At 44.5% G+C, this 21,558-nt stretch overlaps 1 protein-coding gene across 2 annotated transcripts in view; it reads right to left on the reverse strand.

Moving 5' to 3' along the window:
- Positions 1–3,686: 3,686 nt before the first annotated feature.
- Positions 3,687–21,558, reverse strand: part of LOC120409261 (pulmonary surfactant-associated protein D-like) — a 34,513-nt gene continuing 16,641 nt past the window's right edge. For both annotated transcript variants that reach the window (XM_039547012.1, XM_039547011.1), the window contains exons 5-8: positions 21,145–21,261; positions 15,202–15,318; positions 7,916–7,999; positions 3,687–4,252 (exon numbers count right to left, since the gene is read on the reverse strand). In XM_039547012.1, the coding sequence (XP_039402946.1) occupies positions 3,876–4,252; positions 7,916–7,999; positions 15,202–15,318; positions 21,145–21,261 (695 nt within the window). In that variant the 3' untranslated portion in view covers positions 3,687–3,875. The remainder of the gene's footprint in view (positions 4,253–7,915; positions 8,000–15,201; positions 15,319–21,144; positions 21,262–21,558) is intronic.

Here is a 21,558-nt window from a genome sequence, read left to right on the forward strand (position 1 = left end):
TCAGAATCTGTTTATAACTTTAATTACTCATGTCAACCACAAGAGGGGGAGGTTGCGTGCACTGAATAAGCCACACGGGTACTTTCAGTAAAAGTTTAGTTAAGAGATGTTCTTATTTTTTCACAAAATGTAAAAACTAAAGAGTCTCTGCAAAAACATAAATTCTGTGTTTTTTCTGCAACAAATGGCTTTCTAGGATCTGACTATTACTGCTTTCTCAAGGGCAGCACCCCTGTATGTCTGACACGGTGAAGCGTCACTGACAGTGGAGGCACAAGGCACCAAGAAAAAAAATCCAGAACCCAACCTGCATGATGAGATGGGAGAAGTTGCTACAAATATCAGTGATACCAAGCCCCAGAGAAAGGAAAGGGAGGAGGCTTAAGCCACAGCTCGAAGAGTGGTTATGGATGGAGGCAGTCAAACACAGCCAGTTCACAACTTCTTACTCAGCCTGTTAGCAAGGAGTTTAGTGCCACCTAGAGGGGCCAAGCTAAAATGCAAGATGAGAAACACTTGGCTTTCTGACTGGAGCAAAGGAAGCTGCTTACAGCCAGTTCTTTATGGTAGCAAGAATCCCCAGTAACCCTATAGATAGACAAAGTGTTCTCATGCTGAGAAGGCTTGGGGGAGACTCATAGTGAACGGATGATTCACCAGAACTATAAGCAAGGAGCAGCAGTGCCCTGTTACAGCACTCAGAAGTGCTGAATGCCACCAGAATATCAAGGGAGGTGATAGCACCTGAAGGATCACCATCCCGGGGAATAGGAAATTAGGAGGTAGTATGTGTTGTGCCTGTGAGCACTGCACCTACAGATTTTAGTGCCAAAGCTACAGTCTTTCCTAGCACAGAAAGATTTGAAGCCAGGGAGTGTTCCTCTTTCACTCATGACTGACAGCTGGGGCCAGCTTGTGGGATAACTTGTGGAGAAGCGTGGCTCACCCTCCTGGATGGCAGCCACTGTAAGAGATTGAGAATATTTTCAGAGAAGTTGCTCATGCTTTTGGATTATGAGGATTTTGAAAGTTGGATTGACCAGGCCACTGATGTAGTCCCAGAGTAGCAATGCAGAAAAGAGGGGGAGAGAGGATAGCAGAAAGCCCTAGAGTCTGCAGAACCAGCAACTCTGGTGCCATGTACATTAGCTAGTTGCCCTGGAGAGAACATATGGAACCACAGAGTAGTGAGGACCTGTACTGCTGGTTCAGAGATCTTAAAGGACATCAGGAAGAAAAAAGGCCTGAGTTTCTGACGAGATTTCAGCAGTTACTCATGAGAGTAACTCTGAAGAAGGGTATCCAGCTGGAGAGGGTGAACCAAGCCCAAATTACCCTGGTGTCCAGGGGGACGCTCTTTGCTGACATCATACTCCTCAACCTACATGGAAAGAGGTTGGAGGACCCACCCAGCTTCCTGGTGCTATTTAAGGAAGTCAGAGAAGAAGAGAATAGGGAGGCAGTGAAGAAGGACCCTGTATTGAAGACCAAAGCAGTAGCTCCCAAAAGTCCAGGAGAAGGAGTTAGCCCTTGGGAAAAGGGAGGTAGCCATCCCACATAGCCACATGATTTGCAAGTATTGGAGTAGGCTATGCCCCCAGAAAGGCAGAGAAGACCACCTCCTACTAGGGGCAACAATCCTCTGATCTGTTTGAAATGTGGGGAAATTGGGCAACTCAGGAACGCAGGAGACTTCATTTGAAAGCTCCTACAAGGTTGAGTGAATCAAGAAAACATCAGAGAGGACCAATGAAGGAATGTACTTCAGAACTACTGAAGAACTTCTATTGCAAAGTTAATCTATTTGAGGCAATGCCTAACCCAGAAAAGCAGCTGTCTAAAGACCTGGTAGGACCTGCCTCAGAAATTACAGTGAAGGTGGAAGGATACATCTTGGACAGTGGACTCTAAGTAATAATCATGTTCAGCTCCCTATCCGACAAGTTACTGATGTGGCACAGGTACATGCTTAGCATAAAAGCTCAGGAGAGAATATATGCTCTATACAACTTTTCATCTCTTTCTTTTAATTAGATATTTTTTAAAAAGATTCTACTAAGTATAATTGTGACAAATGCAGCTTCATCTGTCAAAGCAGCAAAGAGTCCTGTGGCACCTTATAGACTAACAGACATTTTGAAGCATAAGCTTTCGTGGGTGAATACCCACTTCACCGGATGCATGTATATGCATGTATTCACCCATGAAAGTTCATGCTCCAAAACGTCTGTTAGTCTATAAGGTGCCACAGGACTCTTTGCTGCTTTGACAGATCCAGACTAACACGGCTACCCCTCTGATACTTCATCTGTCAAGAATTTCTATTTTATATAGAGGGAACTATCGGGAAACATAGATATTATATCTAAGTCTAGGACTCAGTGAGATACTGACTTTGACTTCAGACTAACCACATTAGCCAGAAAAGACATTAATGGAGTTTGAATTTGACCTGGGACATCATGAGCTATTTATACCTATTAAGTCAGCTGAATTCTAGGTGCATCTTTTTGCATTGCAACATAAATTTGAGACGTATGGTCCTCTTCAAATGTGCAAAAGCAGAACTTGATGTACAGTTGGGTGCTGGGACAACAGAAGGCAATCCAGTCTGTCTGTACTGGGAAAAGGAAGAATCTTACAAAGATATCAAAGGGAGTCTCCCAGACAGGACAGAGGTTATTGGAGCTCAAATATTACAGTAATGGGGTCATCTAAGCACCTTCCTCCTTTCATGTCATTCATTTTGTTTTGAGAAGAATTTCTTTGTTTCTGATTAAACGGATTTTAATTAAGATCCTTGTGACCTGAGACTGTTTGGGGAAATTCATTCAGTCTGTCATCTAATTCTATGTAAACCTTTCACACCTGAAAGTACAGTGTGTACAACAGTTCACCGGCAAAAAATCAAGCAACGAACAACAGTAACAAAATGCGGTGGCTTATATTCCTCCAGGTCACTATACATTTCAACAAACAGATCCATGTTTTAACACAAATATGTCCTGAAATAATTCCAAGTAGAGAAGCACAGACTACTTCATAAAGTCAAATATAAGCTCTTTGGGGCTATGTCTTCCTTGTGTTTGTACAGCTCCTTGCATAACTGAACTCTAACCTAGAATGGAGTGTCTCTGGAGTACAGCAACAGAAAAAAGAAATAACAAATGTTAACCAAGCAAGAGAATGCACTGCCAAGCATGTTCGTTAGCCATACAGGTGACCTCTTGTGGCCAATCAGAACAATGTGAAGTCTGTCTTGTATTTCCTAGGAGACTAATTCCATTCTATGCATCCGAAGAAGTGAGCTGTAGCTCACGAAAGCTCATGCTTAAATAAATTTGTTAGTCTTTAAGGTGCCACAAGTACTCCTGTTTTTTTTTGCGGATACAGACTAACACGGCTGCTACTCTGAAACCTGTCATAATCCATCAATGTATCCTTCTGCATGGGGTTGCATCTACTTATTTGGATTTTATGAGACTCAGTACATGAAGGAAAACTCCTTTCTACTTGATCTAACATTGTTTAGCACAACAAGCAGCCCCTTTAAAAATGATAGATATTTGATTCTAACATCCTATATACACCTCTACCTTGATATAACATGACCCGATATAACACAAATTCAGATATAACACGGTAAAGCTGTGCTCTGGGGGGGCAGGGATGCGCGCTCCAGGGGATCAAAGCAAGTTCGATATAATGCGGTTTCACCTATAATGCGGTAAGATATTTTGGCTCCTGAGGACAGCGTTATATTGAGGTACAGGTGTACCTGCAAAGCCCCTTTAAAAATTATAGATATTTGATTTTAACACACTAGAGCATGTGTCACTGCCATCGAGTGAAGCAAAGACAATATGACAGGTGGTTTAAAATTCACACACAATTAGCCGTTTCTCTCCACAGGATCTGTCATTCCACTTTCCGCTTGAATGGACTTCTACACAGTCCTCACCATCACTCTGATTATTTGGTTCCCCTGTATGCCAGTTGGAATATCCAATGTTTTCTCCATTTAGATACTTGAAATGACCCTCTGTCTGAATATCATTTATCCCAAGAAACACTGATTTGTTGTACAAAACAACTATCTGCTGGATGGCAGCATTCTCAGCGGCGTTCCGAGGAGAAGCAAGCTGGCCTCCAGCTTGGGAACACCTTTGTTTCAGACTGTCAAAGTTGCCTTCATAGCCACTGGTCATGAATATCTTTTCACCAACAATTCTGCCATTCGGGAACATTATAACTAGAAAACAAAGAGATATCTCCACATTAGACCTCTAGCTAAGTATGATTTTGTGAAGTCAACAGATTTATGGAGCCAGGTGGCAGAAATCAGTTAAAGTCCATTGATTTCAATGGAGTTATTTCACTTTACACCAGCTGATGATCTGGACCATGGAGTCTATCACTATAGTATGGTGATCCTTATTGCTACATGCTAAATTACAGACTAAACCCCGTTTCATCCCAACCCCAAGCTCACAGATTCTATGCCTACAGCCTGATCCTAGAGCCACTGAAATATTCAAAGAGAGGCATTTTCTGTGAGAGGCTGAAGATTTTGGAATTCACTCCTCACCTCTTGGCCTGAATTAGCTTCTGTCTGTTCTGATCTTTAGGGATTGCTGCAAATCCTAATCTCTTTTTCCAGCACAGCTCACTGAGTATTATAACCAGAACACCTCCACTCACCCATCTCTCCCTGACATTCTCCCCCTGAGTATCCCATTAACATCTGGATATTTCAGCATCTCACCCTGATGTCCTTATGTTTCCTATCTTCAAGTTTCTATCAGAACTGGAACTTTGCCACAATATGGTGATAAAGGCTATTCCTTCAGGATTTCTGGCAGAACCAACATTGGAAATACTAAAATGTGACAATGAAAAATTATTCTCAGTTTTTCCAGACAGGACCAAAATTTGACCTGGTTTACCAGCACCAGAATGGCTCAAAGCCTGCTCTGGTGAGCTTTCCAATCCAGCGTTTGCAGACTTGAGATGTTTGGCTACACATTCAGGTTCTAGTTGTTTATCCAAACTGAACTCTGAACCTTAGCAGGTTTCCCCATCACTATCCTGGGGTGTGTTCATTACAAGATATATTCAGACCGTCTGTTTAATATGCTGGCTATATTGTTAACTAGTCACATCTAGCTAGGAGCTCATCCTACATTAAAAGACCATACAAAAAAGTAAGTCAGCATGATAAGTGCAGTACTTAGAGCTAATGCATACAAATCGTGGCGCATATTGCTGTCTCAGTAGCTCTTCAGAAGACAGGAAGAAAGCATTGAAAACTTTTAAATCCTGTAATTTAGCATCTTCTTGCAGAGCTGAAAATACATAGACATCTGGGCCAGCAGTGCTTTGTGAGGGTTGAAGATGTACAGTCTTAGGCATCAGTCTAAATCAAGCCTAAGGCACATATTAGAACATCAGACTGCTATAATTTGCTTTGGACAGTGTTCCAACATTCAGCTTTCATTTATTAAATGTAACATCTTGATTGCTCTTGCTGCTAGAATGGCATTATCACAAATTAATATCACTTCAGGACACAGGATGCCAAACTCCCGCTTCCACCATGACAACCCACAAGCTTTGCATTCATTGGTGAAAGGACTGAAAATGCACAGGTAATGAAGAAGTCCTAATGCCACAATGCAGTGATTTAATTTTCCAGAAAAATGTTATCTCCCAGCTCTTTAATAATTTCCCCACACCCTTGTGAGCCCAGAGGACAGGGTTTCTGTTTATTTCTGCTAAGTTTCTCAAATACTTTTTGCTGAGTGGGCCAGATGTTAGTACAGACGTTATCTTGTGGACACCGATTCTCCCATTTGTAATGGTTCACATGGCCTCCCTGCCATTATCAGTCACATGGGCCTCCTCCACTCCTATGTGACAGCATAAAATCCCTGCACCAGTTACAGCAATTGTTAACGTTGGGCAAGTGATTTATGCCTATTTTGCTGTTCTGAATGTGATTTAGCAGCTGGAAATAAAAGGGAGGAGCCAGCACCATGTGATGAGTCAATTCTCTACAAACTAGCAGCAGCTGTTGCATGGACTTCTGTTGAGAAATGGAGATTACCTACTTGTAACTGGATGTTCTTCAAGGTGTGTGGTCCCTGTCTGTATTCCACACATGGGTACACATGTGCGCCATGAATCTGAGACTGGAAAAATCTTTCAAGAAGTGTCTGTTGGTACCGTTGTGCCCTGGAGTTCCTTGTATTCAGTAGCAATGGTTTGAGGGGAGGTGTGGACTGATTGCTTCTCTGTTTTCTCATCTACTGAGAATCCAGTCATGATCCAAAACAGGGGAAAGAGGGCAGGAAATAGAACACACTGATAATTTGGTCTGTTATTCAAAGGGTGGCCTGATAAGTACTGAGAGTACAAGATTGAGGTCCCATAGTGGTGTCAGATTTACTACCTCGGAGGGTCCTAGTGAGACTCTTCAGAAATCTAGTTGTTATTGAGTGACTAGAAACAGACTGTGCAAAGATATCAGACACAAGACTTCAACTCTGGCCATGCAATGGTAAAAAGGAACTGGAGAGGCAGGTCAGTCTGAATTACCCCTTATAGCTTGGTATGTAGCACAAGGAGCTCCAGAGCACACACACAGTTCAACAGGCATTACTGACAAGATTTTAAGGTCTCAGGCGCATGATGCACATCTGAGGTGTGGACTACACATAGGGCTCAGCACTCAAAGAAAAGCTCCTGGTTTAAATGGTCTCAGGCTAGCCAAACACACACTGGTGGATACAATTAGCAAATGCATGATTTGCATAGGATTCTAGTTTTTGGAGTTAATTATTAGAGCTGGACATGGAGAGGTTTCCCAGAGAATTTAATTATTTTAAATGTTGGCTTCACTCTGATTCAGAACAAAACCTCAACATTGCCAAATTCTCCCCAAAAGGGAATGGAGTCCCGGCTCAGGAGGTAGTCAGCCTGGCAGGCTGCCCATGAGCTGTGGAGGCAGGAAGCCCTACACTGCCCAGCTCCGGGGCAGCCCACCATGGGAATCCAGGCTGCCAAGGAGCCATGAGCTTGGCAGTCAGGACCCCAAGGACTTCCAAGCTCCCGACTCCCTGTGACTCCACCATGGGGGTTGCTAAGGAGCCAGGTGGATGAGCTGGCAGGAAACTGGGCAGATTTGGTTCTATCAGAACTTCATTGAAAAGTAAAAAGTTTTTGATTTCAATGAATGAGCAAAGTCCAATAAAAGAAGGTTTCACTGGAATATTTCTGACCAACTCTATTAATTACCTTGGCAGCAGGCCTGGCCTATATACAAAGATGCACCAGTTTAACTAAAGGTGTACTTTTAAACCAGTTTAGTTAAACGAGCACAAAGCCCTGGTAGACACTCTTCATTTGATTTAAAGCTGGCATAGTCAGCTCTATTTGATTCCTTGAGGATTTAAGCTTAAATTGATATAATCCAGTATATAATCAATTTGAGAGTGTTCACACAGGAGTTTTCACCAGTTTAACTAAGTCGAATCCAGTTTAATTAAAGTGGCACAACTTTTATGCAAAGAACAGCCCTTTTCCACGCAGGGCCCGATCTTGTGAGGAGACCAGTGCTTACTGAGATATGCTCAGTGTCTGTAACTGGATTCAGTGAGATCTGACGGTACTTGGGATCACTCCAGAGAATTCCTCTCTCATTGGATTGGGCCTTTGTATTGTCTTTGGGGCAGATAATGTGCTCTGCTCTATATTTTATAAAGCATCACATAAGTCTGAGGCATTGTATAATTCATTAATAATGAAAATGAACAAAACCATTGTTTAATGCATCAGACTACAACTCAGAAGGCTTAAAAGAGATCAGAGCTAAAATTGTGTTGAAAGGCACCATCCTACTACAGCATCATCTTACCTTGTTTGTACTTGGAGAAGCTGCTTTGCAGAGCTCTCAGCTGCCCTTCCAAAGTACTTACTTGTCTTTTAAGGAGATTGATCTCTGAATGAAGAAAGTTGCATTAATCTTAATGTTAAAACAAATAAACAATACAGACAAATAACAGCAGGCTGTAGTTTCGACTCTAAATGTCTTGGTCATGATCTAACCTCTATATGTCCAGGTCATACATTTAAACTTGGATTGCCTAGTTTTTTTATATGATAAGAATTACAAAGGATGTGTGGATGTTTCTATCCATAACCTGAAGGAAAGATTGCATCAGTTCTGCTTACTCCTTCTCTTTAAGGAGAAGCTTGGACTAAACATCATTACACTATCCACACATATAGTGCTTGGGGACCTAAATCTGTAGATATATGAATAATGTAACTGAAGTCAATGTAGTTAGATCCACTTACCACGGTGGCTACACTGCGTTGTGTTGACAGGAGAGCATCTCCCATCTACTTCCCTTATGCTTCTCTGGGGTGTGGAATACACAAATCGATGGGCGAGTGCTCTCATATTGATTTGGCATGTCTTCACCAGACCCGCTAAATTGACACTCAGTGCATCGATTCTTGCAACAGTGCCGATCTACCGATAAGTGTAGACATGCCCTCAGTGCCCAGACTGGTCTTCGTGGGCTACATAATGCTAAAAATGCTTTTCCCACTACTATTATATCACTGAGATGTGTCATTTTACATTCTGTAAACGATTAGGTGGAGTTGGAGGAGGGTGTTTTGAAGTTGTAGATGGGTAGAGTGGGGGGCACTTCTAAATGGTACCCTTGGGACTGGTTCACAAATTGTTACAAGCTTGGACATGCTGGTTTTACTTCATCTACTGTGGCAAAGTCCCGTCTCAGTCTCCCCAGCCTCTGCTGTTTTTAGCGCTGGTGAGACCGGCTTGGGTAATGCAGTCCCCCTTAGAACTCAGGGGAAGTCTGTCCCCTGTCTTCCCATCAGTCTTAGTTAAAGTATTTTTACCCTGCCTTGTAGGAGAGCGTCCTGCCGCTCCTCCTGGGGAGGCTTGCTGCTTCACCACTCCTGGCAGCCGGGCTCCTTCTCTCTCTGCTTTTTCCCCCTTCCTTCCTCCCAGGAAGGGGTTTAAAAAGGTCTCAGGCAGCTCCAAGTTAGAATCAGCTGGTCCTAATTACCCTCAGGTAGCTCCCCTCAGCTGATTCTAATTTGCTACCTTGGTAACCCTTTCTCAGCTGAACCTGGTTGACCTGTAGTTGCCTCTCAGTTGATAAGGAGGAGGGCCTTTTAACCCTCTGGGACTGACTCCTCCCCCCCTCTTGCAACTGTCTGTCCTGAGTTTATCACACATCCCCCCCCCCTGCGCAACACTACAGGGTTGGGCTACTTGGGTCGGCAAACAGTGTACCCTCGAAAGGCCATCCGCGTTGCCATGCTTGATTCCAGACCTATGTTGTACTCTGAAGTGGAAGGGTTGTAGCGACAGGAACCACCTGGTCACTCTCGCATTTTTCTCTTTGTTTTGGTGCATCCACTTCAGAGGAGCATGGTCCGTGACAAGGGTAAACTTCCGTCCGAGTAGGTAATAGCGAAGACTTTCAATGGCCCACTTTACGGCCAGGCATTCCTTCTCTACTACGGCATATTTACGTTCCCTGGGCAGGAGTTTCCTACTGAGGAACAGGACGGGGTGTTCTTCCGCTCCAACCAGTTGTGAAAGCACCGCTCCCAACCCAACCTCTGAGGCATCCGTTTGCAAGATAAACTCCTTCTCCCAGTCTGGAGCTACCAACACTGGGTCGGTGCAGAGCGCGGTCCGCAAATCTGCAAACGCCTCCTCAGCCGCACTAGACCATCTCACTATATCCGGGCCACGGGCTTTCGTTAGGTCAGTTAGCGGGCATGCCCTGGTGGCGAAGTGGGGGATGAACCGCCTGTAGTACCCCACCAGCCCCAGGAATGCTCTGACCTGTTTCTTCCGGACAGGTCGGGGCCAATTCTGTATTGCCTCTAACTTGTTGAGCTGGGGCTTCACCACACCTCTCCCCACTATATATCCAAGGTATTTGGCTTCTGCTAGCCCAATTGCGCATTTGGAGGGATTTGCAGTCAGCCCCGCCTTCCTCAAGGTGTCCAGGACTGCTTCCACCTTCCCCAAGTGCGTCTCCCAATCCGGACTATGTATAATGACGTCATCAAGATAGGCGGCCGCATACCTGCCATGTGGGCGCAACAGTTTGTCCATGAGCCGTTGGAAGGTTGCAGGAGCCCCATGTAAACCGAAAGGGAGGACAGTGTATTGATACAGTCCCTCTGGAGTTGAAAAGGCCGTCTTCTCTTTGTCAGCCCTGGCCAAGGGAATTTGCCAATAACCCTTAGTCAGGTCAAGGGTGGACAAGAATCGTGCTTTCCCCAGTCGGTCAATTAGCTCATCTACCCGGGGTATAGGATATGCATCAAATTGGGACACCTCATTCAGTTTCCGGAAGTCTTTGCAAAATCTCATACTGCCATCCGGTTTAGGTACTAGGACCACGGGGCTTGACCATTGGCTATGAGACTCTTCAATGACCCCTAACTTCAACATTTTCCTGACTTCTGACTTGATCTCTTCCCTTTTTGCCTCCGGGATCCGGTATGGCTTTACATTCACCTTCACTCCAGGCTCTGTGAGGATGTGATGGTGAACCTCAGTAGTCCGGCCTGGCTTTTCTGAGAACACGTCCTGGTTGCGTTTGATCATGTTGATCACCTCCGCTCGTTGGTCAGAGGTCAATTCTGGGGATATTCCCACTTGGCCAGGCAGGTTGCTCTCGGGAGGAGGTGACCCTATAGTGACCACATGCGCTTCTCTGTCTTGCCAAGGTTTCAACAGGTTCACATGATAAATTTGTTCCAGCTTCCGGCGTCCGGGCTGTCAGACTTTGTAATCGACCTCTCCAACGGCTTCTATTATCTCGTACGGCCCCTGCTATCTGGCCAGGAGCTTGCTCTCTGCTGTGGGTACGAGTACCATCACCCGATCTCCCACCTGGAATTTTCGGATCGTCGCCTGGCGATTGTAATATGTTTGTTGGGCCCCTTGTGCCCTCTCCATGTGTTCCCGCACTATGGGAGTGACTTGGGCTATCCTGTCTTTCATCTGCAACACATGCTCGATGAGGTTTCTCCCTGGGTTCGGCTGTTCCTCCCAACTTTCTTTGGCAATGTCCAGTATGCCACAGGGGTGGCGACCATATAACAGTTCGAACGGGGAAAACCCAGTCGAAGTCTGAGGCACCTCCCTGATCGCAAACATTAGGTACGGTAGCAGGGTGTCCCAGTTCCTCCCATCCCGGCTCACCACCTTTCGTATCATGTTCTTCAACGTCCTATTAAAACGCTCGACGAGGCCATTGGTCTGCGGATGATAGACTGATGTCCTTAGGGTCCGTATGTGGAGCATTGCACATAGATCCTTCATTAATTTAGACACAAAGGGAGTTCCTTGATCTGTCAGGATCTCTTTGGGTATTCCCACTCTAGCGAAAATTTGGAATAATTCTTTAGCTATGGTCTTGGACGTAGTGTTCCGTAGGGGAATGGCCTCGGGGTATCGGGTGGCATAATCTAGCATCACCAGTATGTGCTGATGGCCTCAGGCTGATCTTTCTAACGGCCCTACTAGGTCCATAGCTATCCGCTCAAAGGGGACTTCAATAATCGGGAGAGGTACCAAAGGTGCCCTTAAGCGTGTTCGGGGCCCGTGTAACTGGCATTCTGGACAGGAGGCACAATATCGTCGGACCGCCGCATATATTCCAGGCCAAAAAAACCTCTGCAGAATTCGGTCCAGGGTTTTATCTACCCCTAGATGTCCCCCGAACAGATGGCTGTGGGCTAGCTCCATCACGCCCCTCTGATGTTTCTGTGGTACTAGGAGCTGTTCCACGACTTGCTCTTGGATACGGATGACTCGGTACAACAGATCCTTCTTGATCATATAATACGGCCCTGGGCCCTTGGCTCTCCCTTCCACAGGGACCCCATTCACCTCCACTACTTCTTTGCGAATGTTCTGGTATACTGGATCATTGGCCTGATCCTGTCCAAAATTTTCTAGTGAAGGTCCAATTTGCCCAAACTCAGGGGGTTCTATTTCCCTCCCCCCCCTTCAAGGGAGCTCCCTGGGGAACTGGGCCCGGCTATTGGCTCCCCAACCTCCTGCCTAGTCCCCTTGTCGGTTGGGCCAACCCTCTCCCCTACGAGTATAGGCTTCTGGTTCCGGGCCAAGATGCTCGTTCCCCTCCTCTTATCTGCCCTCCTTTCTCGCCGAGTCTTCCTGGTTTTCCCAGGGGGCGAGAATAAATCCTGAGCAAATTCTTGGAAGGCTGGGGGGTTGCTAACTATTGAGGCCACCCCATTGCTCTCTGGGGTGTTATCTTCGTCTGGCTCCTCTCCAGGAAGTAGACTGCCAAACCCTGGGAAGTCTCGTCCTATGAGGACTGGGTAGGGGAGTTTCGGGACCACCCCCGCCATCACCTTAGTGGGGTTTCCTTGGACCTCTATTTTCACTCGGATGGTCGGGTAGTAATTGACATCCCCGTGGACACAGGATATTCCTGTGCGCTTGGCCCGGGATAGTTGATCATACCCGACCAGCTTTCCCGAGACCAGCGTGACCGCACTTCCTGAGTCTACTAACGCGGTGGTCCTTATACCATTCATTTTAACTTGCCTAGTATATCTATGAGGGACCATCGCTACTCCTACTAGACTTATCAGGTCACATGGCTCTTCTAGGTTTCCCAGGTCGCATTGCATGGGCTCCTCTAGGTTTGGGCATTGGGCAGCTATATGCCCTATCTCTCCACATGCATAGCATCGGTACCCTCCTCGGGGCAGCCCCTTAATTTTTGGGCTGTGAGGCTTTACCCCCCGAGTCTCTCTCTCCCAGTCCCCAGGTCCCTCCGAGTACTTTGGCCGCTCTTCGTCCTCCTTCTTCCCTGCCATAGTTCAGCCTGGAGCTATGGCAACTTGGGCTCTTGGTAGATAGACTTGTCTCCTATCCGGGCGCTTCCCTTCCCCAGTGGTCCGAGAGAGTTCCTGTGCTGCTAGGCGTCTCTCTACGAGGGCAACTAGCTCATCATAGGAGGAGGGATCGTTCTGACTGACCCATCCTCGTATGTCAGGCGGTAGCCCTCTCATGTACCTGTCCACAACTATGGTCTCCACGACTTCCTCCGGCCGGCGGGTCTCGGGGCATAGCCACTTCCGGGCCAGATGGATCAGGTCGAACAGCTGGGACCTCGGGGCTTTGTTGGCTCGGTATTTCCACTCATGGAACCTCTGCGCCCTTATAGCTGTCGTCATGCCAGACCTCGCCAGGATCTCCGCCTTTAGCTGGGAGTAATCTGAAGCGGCTTCTGTTGTCATATCAAAATATGCTTTCTGTGCCTCCCCACACAGAAAAGGTGCCAGGATACTGGCTCACTGGTCTTGGGGCCAGGCCTCCCGCCGGGCCGTCCTCTCAAACGCGAGGAGATATGCCTCCACGTCATCATCCATCGTCATCTTCTGTAAGTAGCGGCTTGCGTGCAGGGGCCGAGTCCCATGGGGTCCGTGCGTTAGGGTGGTCAGGGCCTTTAGCTGGTTCACAACCTCATGCAAGGTGGCTCGATCCTGAGCTGCCTGGCTCATCAGGAGTTGATTTGTCTCCTGCTGCATTCGCACCGCCTCCTGCTGGGCAGCCATCTGCACCCTGGTGGCTTCTTGTTGGGCCGCAGTAGCCTGCACCAATGCCTTCACTAGATCTTCCTTTTTTTTTTTTGGGGGGGGGGTGTTTTACCCTGCCCCGAGACGGTTTGCCGCAAAGTCTCACTCACATCCCACTCCTGACACCACGTGTGGCAAAGTCCCGTCTCAGTCTCCCCAGCCTCTGCTGTTTTTAGCGCTGGTGAGACCGGCTTGGGTAATGCAGTCCCCCTTAGAACTCAGGGGAAGTCTGTCCCCTGTCTTCCCATCAGTCTTAGTTAAAGTATTTTTACCCTGCCTTGTAGGAGAGCGTCCTGCCGCTCCTCCTGGGGAGGCTTGCTGCTTCACCACTCCTGGCAGCCGGGCTCCTTCTCTCTCTGCTTTTTTCCCCCCTTCCTTCCTCCCAGGAAGGGGTTTAAAAAGGTCGCAGGCAGCTCCAAGTTGGAATCAGCTGGTCCTAATTACCCTCAGGTAGCTCCCCTCAGCTGATTCTAATTTGCTACCTTGGTAACCCTTTCTCAGCTGAACCTGGTTGACCTGTAGTTGCCTCTCAGTTGATAAGGAGGAGGGCCTTTTAACCCTCTGGGACTGACTCCTCCCCCCCTCTTGCAACTGTCTGTCCTGAGTTTATCACACTACATATGAAGTATTATCTAGATATCAGTCTATTTATCTAGATAATATACATACACACATGCAAACACCCTGTAACAGACAGTCTGCATCCTGGGATAGTGCAATATTTTGATTCTTTCATTATTCTCAGCATGATCTCATTTTAGCAAGCTACCAAAAGTGATATCCAACATCCACCCTTGGGTTAATGTCTGTGTTAGAGGGGTAGAAAATAATGGATCGTTAAGCTCTAGGGAAGTGTTTTATCATTTGTTCTAAAGTAAGAAGCTCCTTGCCCCTCCCCCTTCAATCTAGGGATTAAAATATTCTACAGTGAGCTATATCCACAAATATACTGGAGTCCTCATGAAAACATCAAGGTATTTTTTCTCAGGTAGAAAAGAGCGAGAAAGGAAGCAGTAATTTTTTTAAATGATTTTTGAAAATATGAATTTATCATCGATTTTGAAAAATTTGTAATTACTAGAATGGGTTTACTACTCTGTGATGTGGAAAAAGATATTTTTATGATTTGAAATCTTGGTTCCATTATGTAAATAGGAGTTTTGTCATCAGATTCAGTGGGACCAGGATTCTATCCATGAAACAGATGGCTGCTATATAATTTATAAAATACTACTGATTAATCTTATATTTCATAGTGATATTTTGATCTTTATGTTTAGATAATGTCTTGCATTTTGCGGGTGAACCAGTTTTACATAATGGAAATTATGCACATGTAAATTGAATATACATTGGGAGAGACAGAATCTCTCTTCACACATTTTTTTCCCCAGGTGGAGCTTACTTGAGCCCACTTGTCGATGTGGGGCAGAAAGTGGTCCAAAATTCATTAGCACACACCAACAGAGAAAATTAAATCCCTTCCCCAGCAAACAAACAAACCAACCCCATTGCTTTACCTACCTGATAGTCCACTGTCTCCCTTTGTTCCTTTTTCACCTACTGAACCTTTATCACCTTTTAGCCCAGGAGAACCAATTTGCCCTTTGAGGCCCTGTAAACCTGAGCTTCCTTGTAACCCTGTTGTTAGAGCAAGTGAAACAGATATAAAAACAACAAGTTAATCTGCAGGTAGTTTTCTAATTTCATATTGTAGCAGGGTGGTTACCCTGCTCCTGCCCTGAAGGGCTTAAACCAGCCCTGGGAGAAGGTTGTGGTGGGGAGCTACTAAGCTGGGCTGATTGGGAAGTGGCTGCAGCTGTGACATGCCCCAATCAGGCCAGAGCTGGCCTGTATAAAAAGGCTGTGAGCCAGGAGCCCAAACAGTCTCCCTCTACCTGTAGAGAGAAAAGGGCCTGTCTGCAGGGAGCTAGAGACAGGGTACCTGAGTGGAGCAGGGTTGGGGAAAGGCAGAGGAGCTGGGGAGCTCCAGCCTGGAAAACCTGAGGCTGCAGCCTAGCACAAGGCCAACAGGTACTGGGGGTTGCAGAGGGCAGTCCAAGGGTAGGCCAAGACAGCAGGTCCAAACCCAACATTGCCAGTGATGAGTAGGATGAACTGCAGTCTGCCCCAGGGTAAAGGGGCTACACAATGACTGGCAGTAGCTGTATGCTGAGGCAGGGTGGGGATAGTGGGTGGGGGTTTCCTGGGGAGGGGAGACCCTAAGAGAAAGGGGTTACTGCCAGGAGGCAGCACCCCAGGTAAAAGGGCACCAGGTCCAGGGACGGACACAGGGGCCAGAGGACAGGCGGATCACCGGCCTGCAGAGGGTGCTCTGGGAGCTGGAACAAGCTAATTCCTGGAAGTCACCAGCAGGAGGCACCGCAGGGGTGAGTCTGCTCTTCTACACATATATAAAATAATGGGCATTTACATGTGGCCTTTCATCTAAAAATCTCATATTTTACCAACAATCGATCAATTTAGCCTGGATGCCACCTTTGAACTAAGTAGTAGTATGCCCAGTTTGCAAATGAAGTAACTGAGACCCAGAGAAGTCAACCATATTGGACAAGATCACTTAGTGAAACAGTAACAGGGCTAGGTATAGAACCCAGGTGTCCTGACATGCAGTACACCCCTCTAATAAATGGCTAATATGCTCTCGCATATTCTTATTTATTTGAACACGGAGCTCAGATCCAGGGATCCCAGAGTTCTAATAAAAGCTCTAATGGAAACTTGCTGCTAATCTTGGACAAATTACAACTTCCACAGGCTTTGCCCCAGTTTCTTCATTTGTAAAATATGGATCATCACACACCTTCAGAAGTGATTCATATTTGTAAAGTGCTTTGAAAATGCAAAGCACTATATCACTATTAAGAATAAATTATAGTAGTGACATATATGCTCTTTGCCATTTGCTTGATGATACTCTGCCTGAGCAACAATTGAACACAGAAACGTGAAGAGTGCATCTAATAATGGTAGCTGAAACTCCACCATTTAATACCCATGAAGTCTAAATGATGAATATCAGATTACTTAGGAATACTAGATTCTCTTTTCAAAGATAAAGCAATTCTATTTAGACTTAAATAATTCTGACATCATGTAGAAATTGCAGGTAAATACAAATAGAGGTTCTGTTAAGATTTATTTATCAGAGGGGGAGCTGTGTTTGTTGCTTTTTACAGATCCAGACTAAGAGTCCCGTGGCACCTTAAAGACTAACAAATGTATTGGAGCATAGCGTCTGACAAAGTGGGTATTCACCCACGAAAGCTTATGCTTAAGTACATTTGTTAGTCTATAACAAATGTACTTAAGCCACAGAACTCTCTGTTGCTTGTTAAGATTTAGCAATTCATGTACTGTTGGGTGATTAAAGTAATTTCGATAAGATATGTCCTTATTTGAACTCAAATTAAGGATTTGTTTACTGTCAGGAAAGTTAGTTTAACTTTCTGCGAATGCTTATTTTTGTACTCTTAACTACACTAAGGGCTTGTCTACACAGGGAAATTGACCAACTTAGCTACAGTGCTATCATAGGCATGCACACGGCATGGGGTGTGCCCAGGCACACCCTAATGCAGGGGTGGGTGAACTATGGCCCAGATCCGGCCCCTCAGGGCTTTGGAAATGTATAGAAAGCCCGCGTTCACTCGTAGCATGCGTCCCCACTACTGCAGTGCCGCATTACCATTGGTCCTCCTCTCCCCCTCCAACTACTATTCTAGAAAATTCTTTGACCTATATAAGCGTCCGTGTCAGGCGTGTCCAGCGCAGTGTCTACAGTGTTTGTCATCTTTGTGGTGTGTACTCTACTGAAATGGCATAACAAGCCCGTGGCTTTACGTTTTAATTCAATCGTATGATACCCACTTTTAATTTTAAAATATGGATTGGTTTGTTGTTAAGATAAGAAAGAGCACACAAACTGAATTATAATGAATGTGGTGATAGTAGTGGAAATACCTCGGACTCCTCAGTTAAGAACTTACGTGATGTGGAAGCCAATTAATAATTAACAAGGATTTGAAGGGATCTTAAATGTATGTTAGTTAAGTTAGCATGAGTTGGCTAGAGAATGTAAGCAAGAGAATGTAAGACAGAGTGAACTGTGTGAAAGTTATTACGACCTTGCAATGTGCAGTCTTGTTTTTTTTCTAGTAGTAAGACAAATAAGATAGCAAAGAAGCTTATGTATAAACAAATGCAAATGTTTTCTTTTTACTGTCTCCAGGATTGCTAGCTATTGTCTGTAACAAAGGTATAAATGCTTGTAGTGATTGTTTACTAATTGAGAGAGACCTGTCCGGGACAAGGGGCAACCTTGTTTCCTAGGACACTCTCTCCCTCTATTGTAATTACTAGAGAAAGAATAAAGTATTTGATTTTGCTGCACCCAAACAGAAAGCGAGAACTGAGTTTTTCTTCGACAGTGAAGATAATGCCACCACCAGTTCCAGTGCGTGCAATAAACTGAGTAATGACCAACAGAAACAGACTCTCTCTCTGTTCAGGTCAGTATAGTTTCTATTCAAAGCCATCAAAGATGCCATCTAATGACCCTGTCTGTGATATTCAAAAAAATAGATTAGAACGCTGTCTCGATTATCTAGAGGTCCTTATCAGCCTAGATTGAGCATGTTTCCTATAAGTAAAATAGGGAATAAACAAAAAAGTTTTCAGTTCGATTGTTATGAAAAGTATAGGTGGTTAGAATATTGCCCATCAAAGGATGCAGCATTTTGCTTTTACTGCCATTTCTTCTCCCCTAATGATGCAGCAAACAAAAGTCACACTGATCTAGCATTTATTGATAAGGGATTCGGAAACTGGCATAGGTCTAATGAATGTTTTAAAAACCACCAACTATCAAAATCTCATGTGTTGAGCTGTTCTTCATGGTCAAGTTTTAATGAAGGGAAACCTATTGATGTATTTTTGGATGAGGGCAAGCAGGCTTATCTGTCTAAACAAGAAGAACGGTTCCATAACCGAAGTCAAATGGAGCGACTGATTGACATTGTTCTGTGTTTGGCGAAAGGTTGGAAAAAGCTGACAGTTCTGAGAAAGATTTATTTCTAAATCTTGCCAACATGCTCCAAAAATATGATCTCGTAATGGCAAATCATGTGCAACAGTAGGATTGCAAGTTGATGCTCGGTCTATTTTTGACCAGTTAAATGATGTCTTTGGCATTCTTAAAACTGACTGGTCATTAGTGATGTCTGTCTGTTTTGATGAGGCATCTACTATGTCTGGATGTACTGCAGGAGTTCAAATGAAATGTAAAGAAAGAAACAGTGAAATACTCTATGTACACTGCTATGCACATTGTTTGAACCTCGTCCTAGTAGATTCATGCACTTCAAGTAAACAAAACAGAACTGTCTTTGATTTTTTTGGTGTTATTCAGACTCTTTATGCCTTCATGGAGGGGATTCCTGTGCGACATGCAGTAATGGAGAAGATTTCACAAGAAGTAGGATTCCAGTTGAAGACTTTGAAGTCACTGTCAAACACAAGATACGCATGCAGAGCAGAAGCAGTGGCTGCTGTAAAACAAAACTACTCTTATCATTTTACAAGCTTTACAAGAGATTAGCAAAACAACTCGCCTTGCTGACACTAAAATAAAAGCCAGGGGCCTTATCCATGAACTAAATTCATTCAAGTTCATCTTCGCCCTTCATATGATGCACCCTATTCTCCAGATGGTGGTAAAAGTGAGAAAGGCTCTTCAAGCTCCAGATCTCAACTTACTTACTGCAATGACAGGGGTGAAAAGCTTGTGTAACTCTTTGGCTGTGATGAGAAGTGGCCCAGAATATTTTCAATCTATTTTCAATGACAGTGTGAAAATGTGTGTAGAGAATGATATATCGATTCCTCCAGTTAAGAAGAGAAAAATGTCCACTTCTTTTGATGACGCGTTTGAGTCCCAGCATCACCTCTTTGATACAAAAAAGGAGCAGAAGAGAATAACTTCAATTTAACCACTCCTAGACTGGATAGTTCAGTGGTTTGGGCATTAGACTGCTAAACCCAGGGTTGTGAGTTCAATCCTTAAGAGGATCATTTAGTGATCTGGGGCAAAAATCTGGCTGGGGATTGGTCCTGCTTTGAGCAGGGGGTTGGATCACCTCCTGAGGTCCCTTCCAATCCCGATATTCTATGATTACCGGCATTGACCAGCAATTTGAACAGGAGACTTGTAAAATTGTGACTGCAATGGGAAAACTGCTGAGCTTAGACATTGGTAGGGACAATATAAGAATCATTGCCAACAAATTTAAGTTGTCCTTGGATGAGTTGGAAGCTGAAGTCAGATTGCTTTGGGGTTATGACAGATCTGTTCCTGAAGGTAGCACTACGAACACCACCAGAGGGTGGCTTGATTGGCTAAAGGAATCAGATCGGTCTTCCATGTTCCACACTTTTTACAAATCTATTCAATGCTTTGCAGTCTTACCTGTTACAAGCTGTTCAGGTGAAAGAGCCTTTTCGAAACTAGCACATGTTCAAAACAAACTAAGAAGTACAATGTCCCAACAGTTCCTCAGCTCACTCATAATTTTGTACATTGAACAAGAATTGGCGTAGTCAATTAATTACAATGATGTAATCGAGGAATTTAAGTCCATAACACCTGGTGAGCGATGTCTCATTCTCTAGGACAGGAAGATGAAGAAACCTTAATCTGTTTTGGTCAATTTGGGTTAGCTCATTATCCGGTTAAAGATAAAGATCATGAAAATTGATTTTATCTTTGTATACGCCTGGTTATCGCTACCACAAAAATTTGGATTTTGTGTAATTTTTTAAGTAAAATTTAGTTGTTAATTTAAAAAAAAATTAAGTTTAGTTAAGTTTTAGGTTTTTTTTAGTTTGTTTGATGAATAAAAATGTCCTTTATGATTGAGTATTCAATAAATGTTCGCCTTTAAAAAAAATTCTCTGGGTGCACACCCTAATGAGATGTCCTGCACATGCCTATGAGTGCTATATATTTATTCCACTATTATTATGCCGGCCAATTTCCCTGTGCAGTTAAGCCCTAACTGGCAATGGTTAAACATGGAAACACTGAAATACTGAAATTCTGGACCAAAAGCAAGCTATTCACTCAGTAGTTTTCAATCGGTTAGAACTAAGAATTCCCGTAAATTTCATTAGCAAGGCTGTATTTCCAAGAGCTGAGTCCTGATTTCTAGGGCAAAGGGGATTTGGTTATGCTTCAGATAAGTGTACAGCCTTTGGCTTTGTATTTAACCAAATGGAATCTTGAACCTTTTCAACTTGTGTCCATCACTATCTTCTAAGTCTACGGGACAAGTTCTCGGCCAGTGTAAATGGAGGCAACAGAGCTGTGGCAATTTGCAGCAGCAGAGACATTGTTAATTTGGAAGCAATCTTTGCAGTGCAGAATTCAAGCCTGTCTACATCACTTACCTCTGTCTCCTTTGTCTCCTTTTGCTCCCTTTTCACCTACTGAACCTTTGTCCCCTTTTGGCCCAGGGGAGCCTGCGATTCCTGGCTGGCCCAGCGAACCTGTAGTTCCTGGCAGGCCTAGGGAGTGATGAAGGGAATGAGATGTACAAATCCAGCAATTTTATTATCAGGTGCTTTTTATTACAGTGAGTCTGCTGGTGGGAATAATACTGGGCTTTGCCGGTTACTTGATGATAGTGAATGCACAGGGAGACTTGAGGAGTGTGTGGATTTTGAAATCTAGCACCATCATATAACAGATTATAAATATCAGAGGGAAAAATCCTACTGCTTTTTGGTGCACAGTCATCAAACTATCCCATCACAGCTACATGATTCAATTGCAACTTGTATAATTCCCACACCATATAGAAG

Source organism: Mauremys reevesii, linkage group 7, assembly GCF_016161935.1.
Source record: "Mauremys reevesii isolate NIE-2019 linkage group 7, ASM1616193v1, whole genome shotgun sequence".
In the NCBI taxonomy this organism is placed as follows: domain Eukaryota; kingdom Metazoa; phylum Chordata; order Testudines; family Geoemydidae; genus Mauremys; species Mauremys reevesii.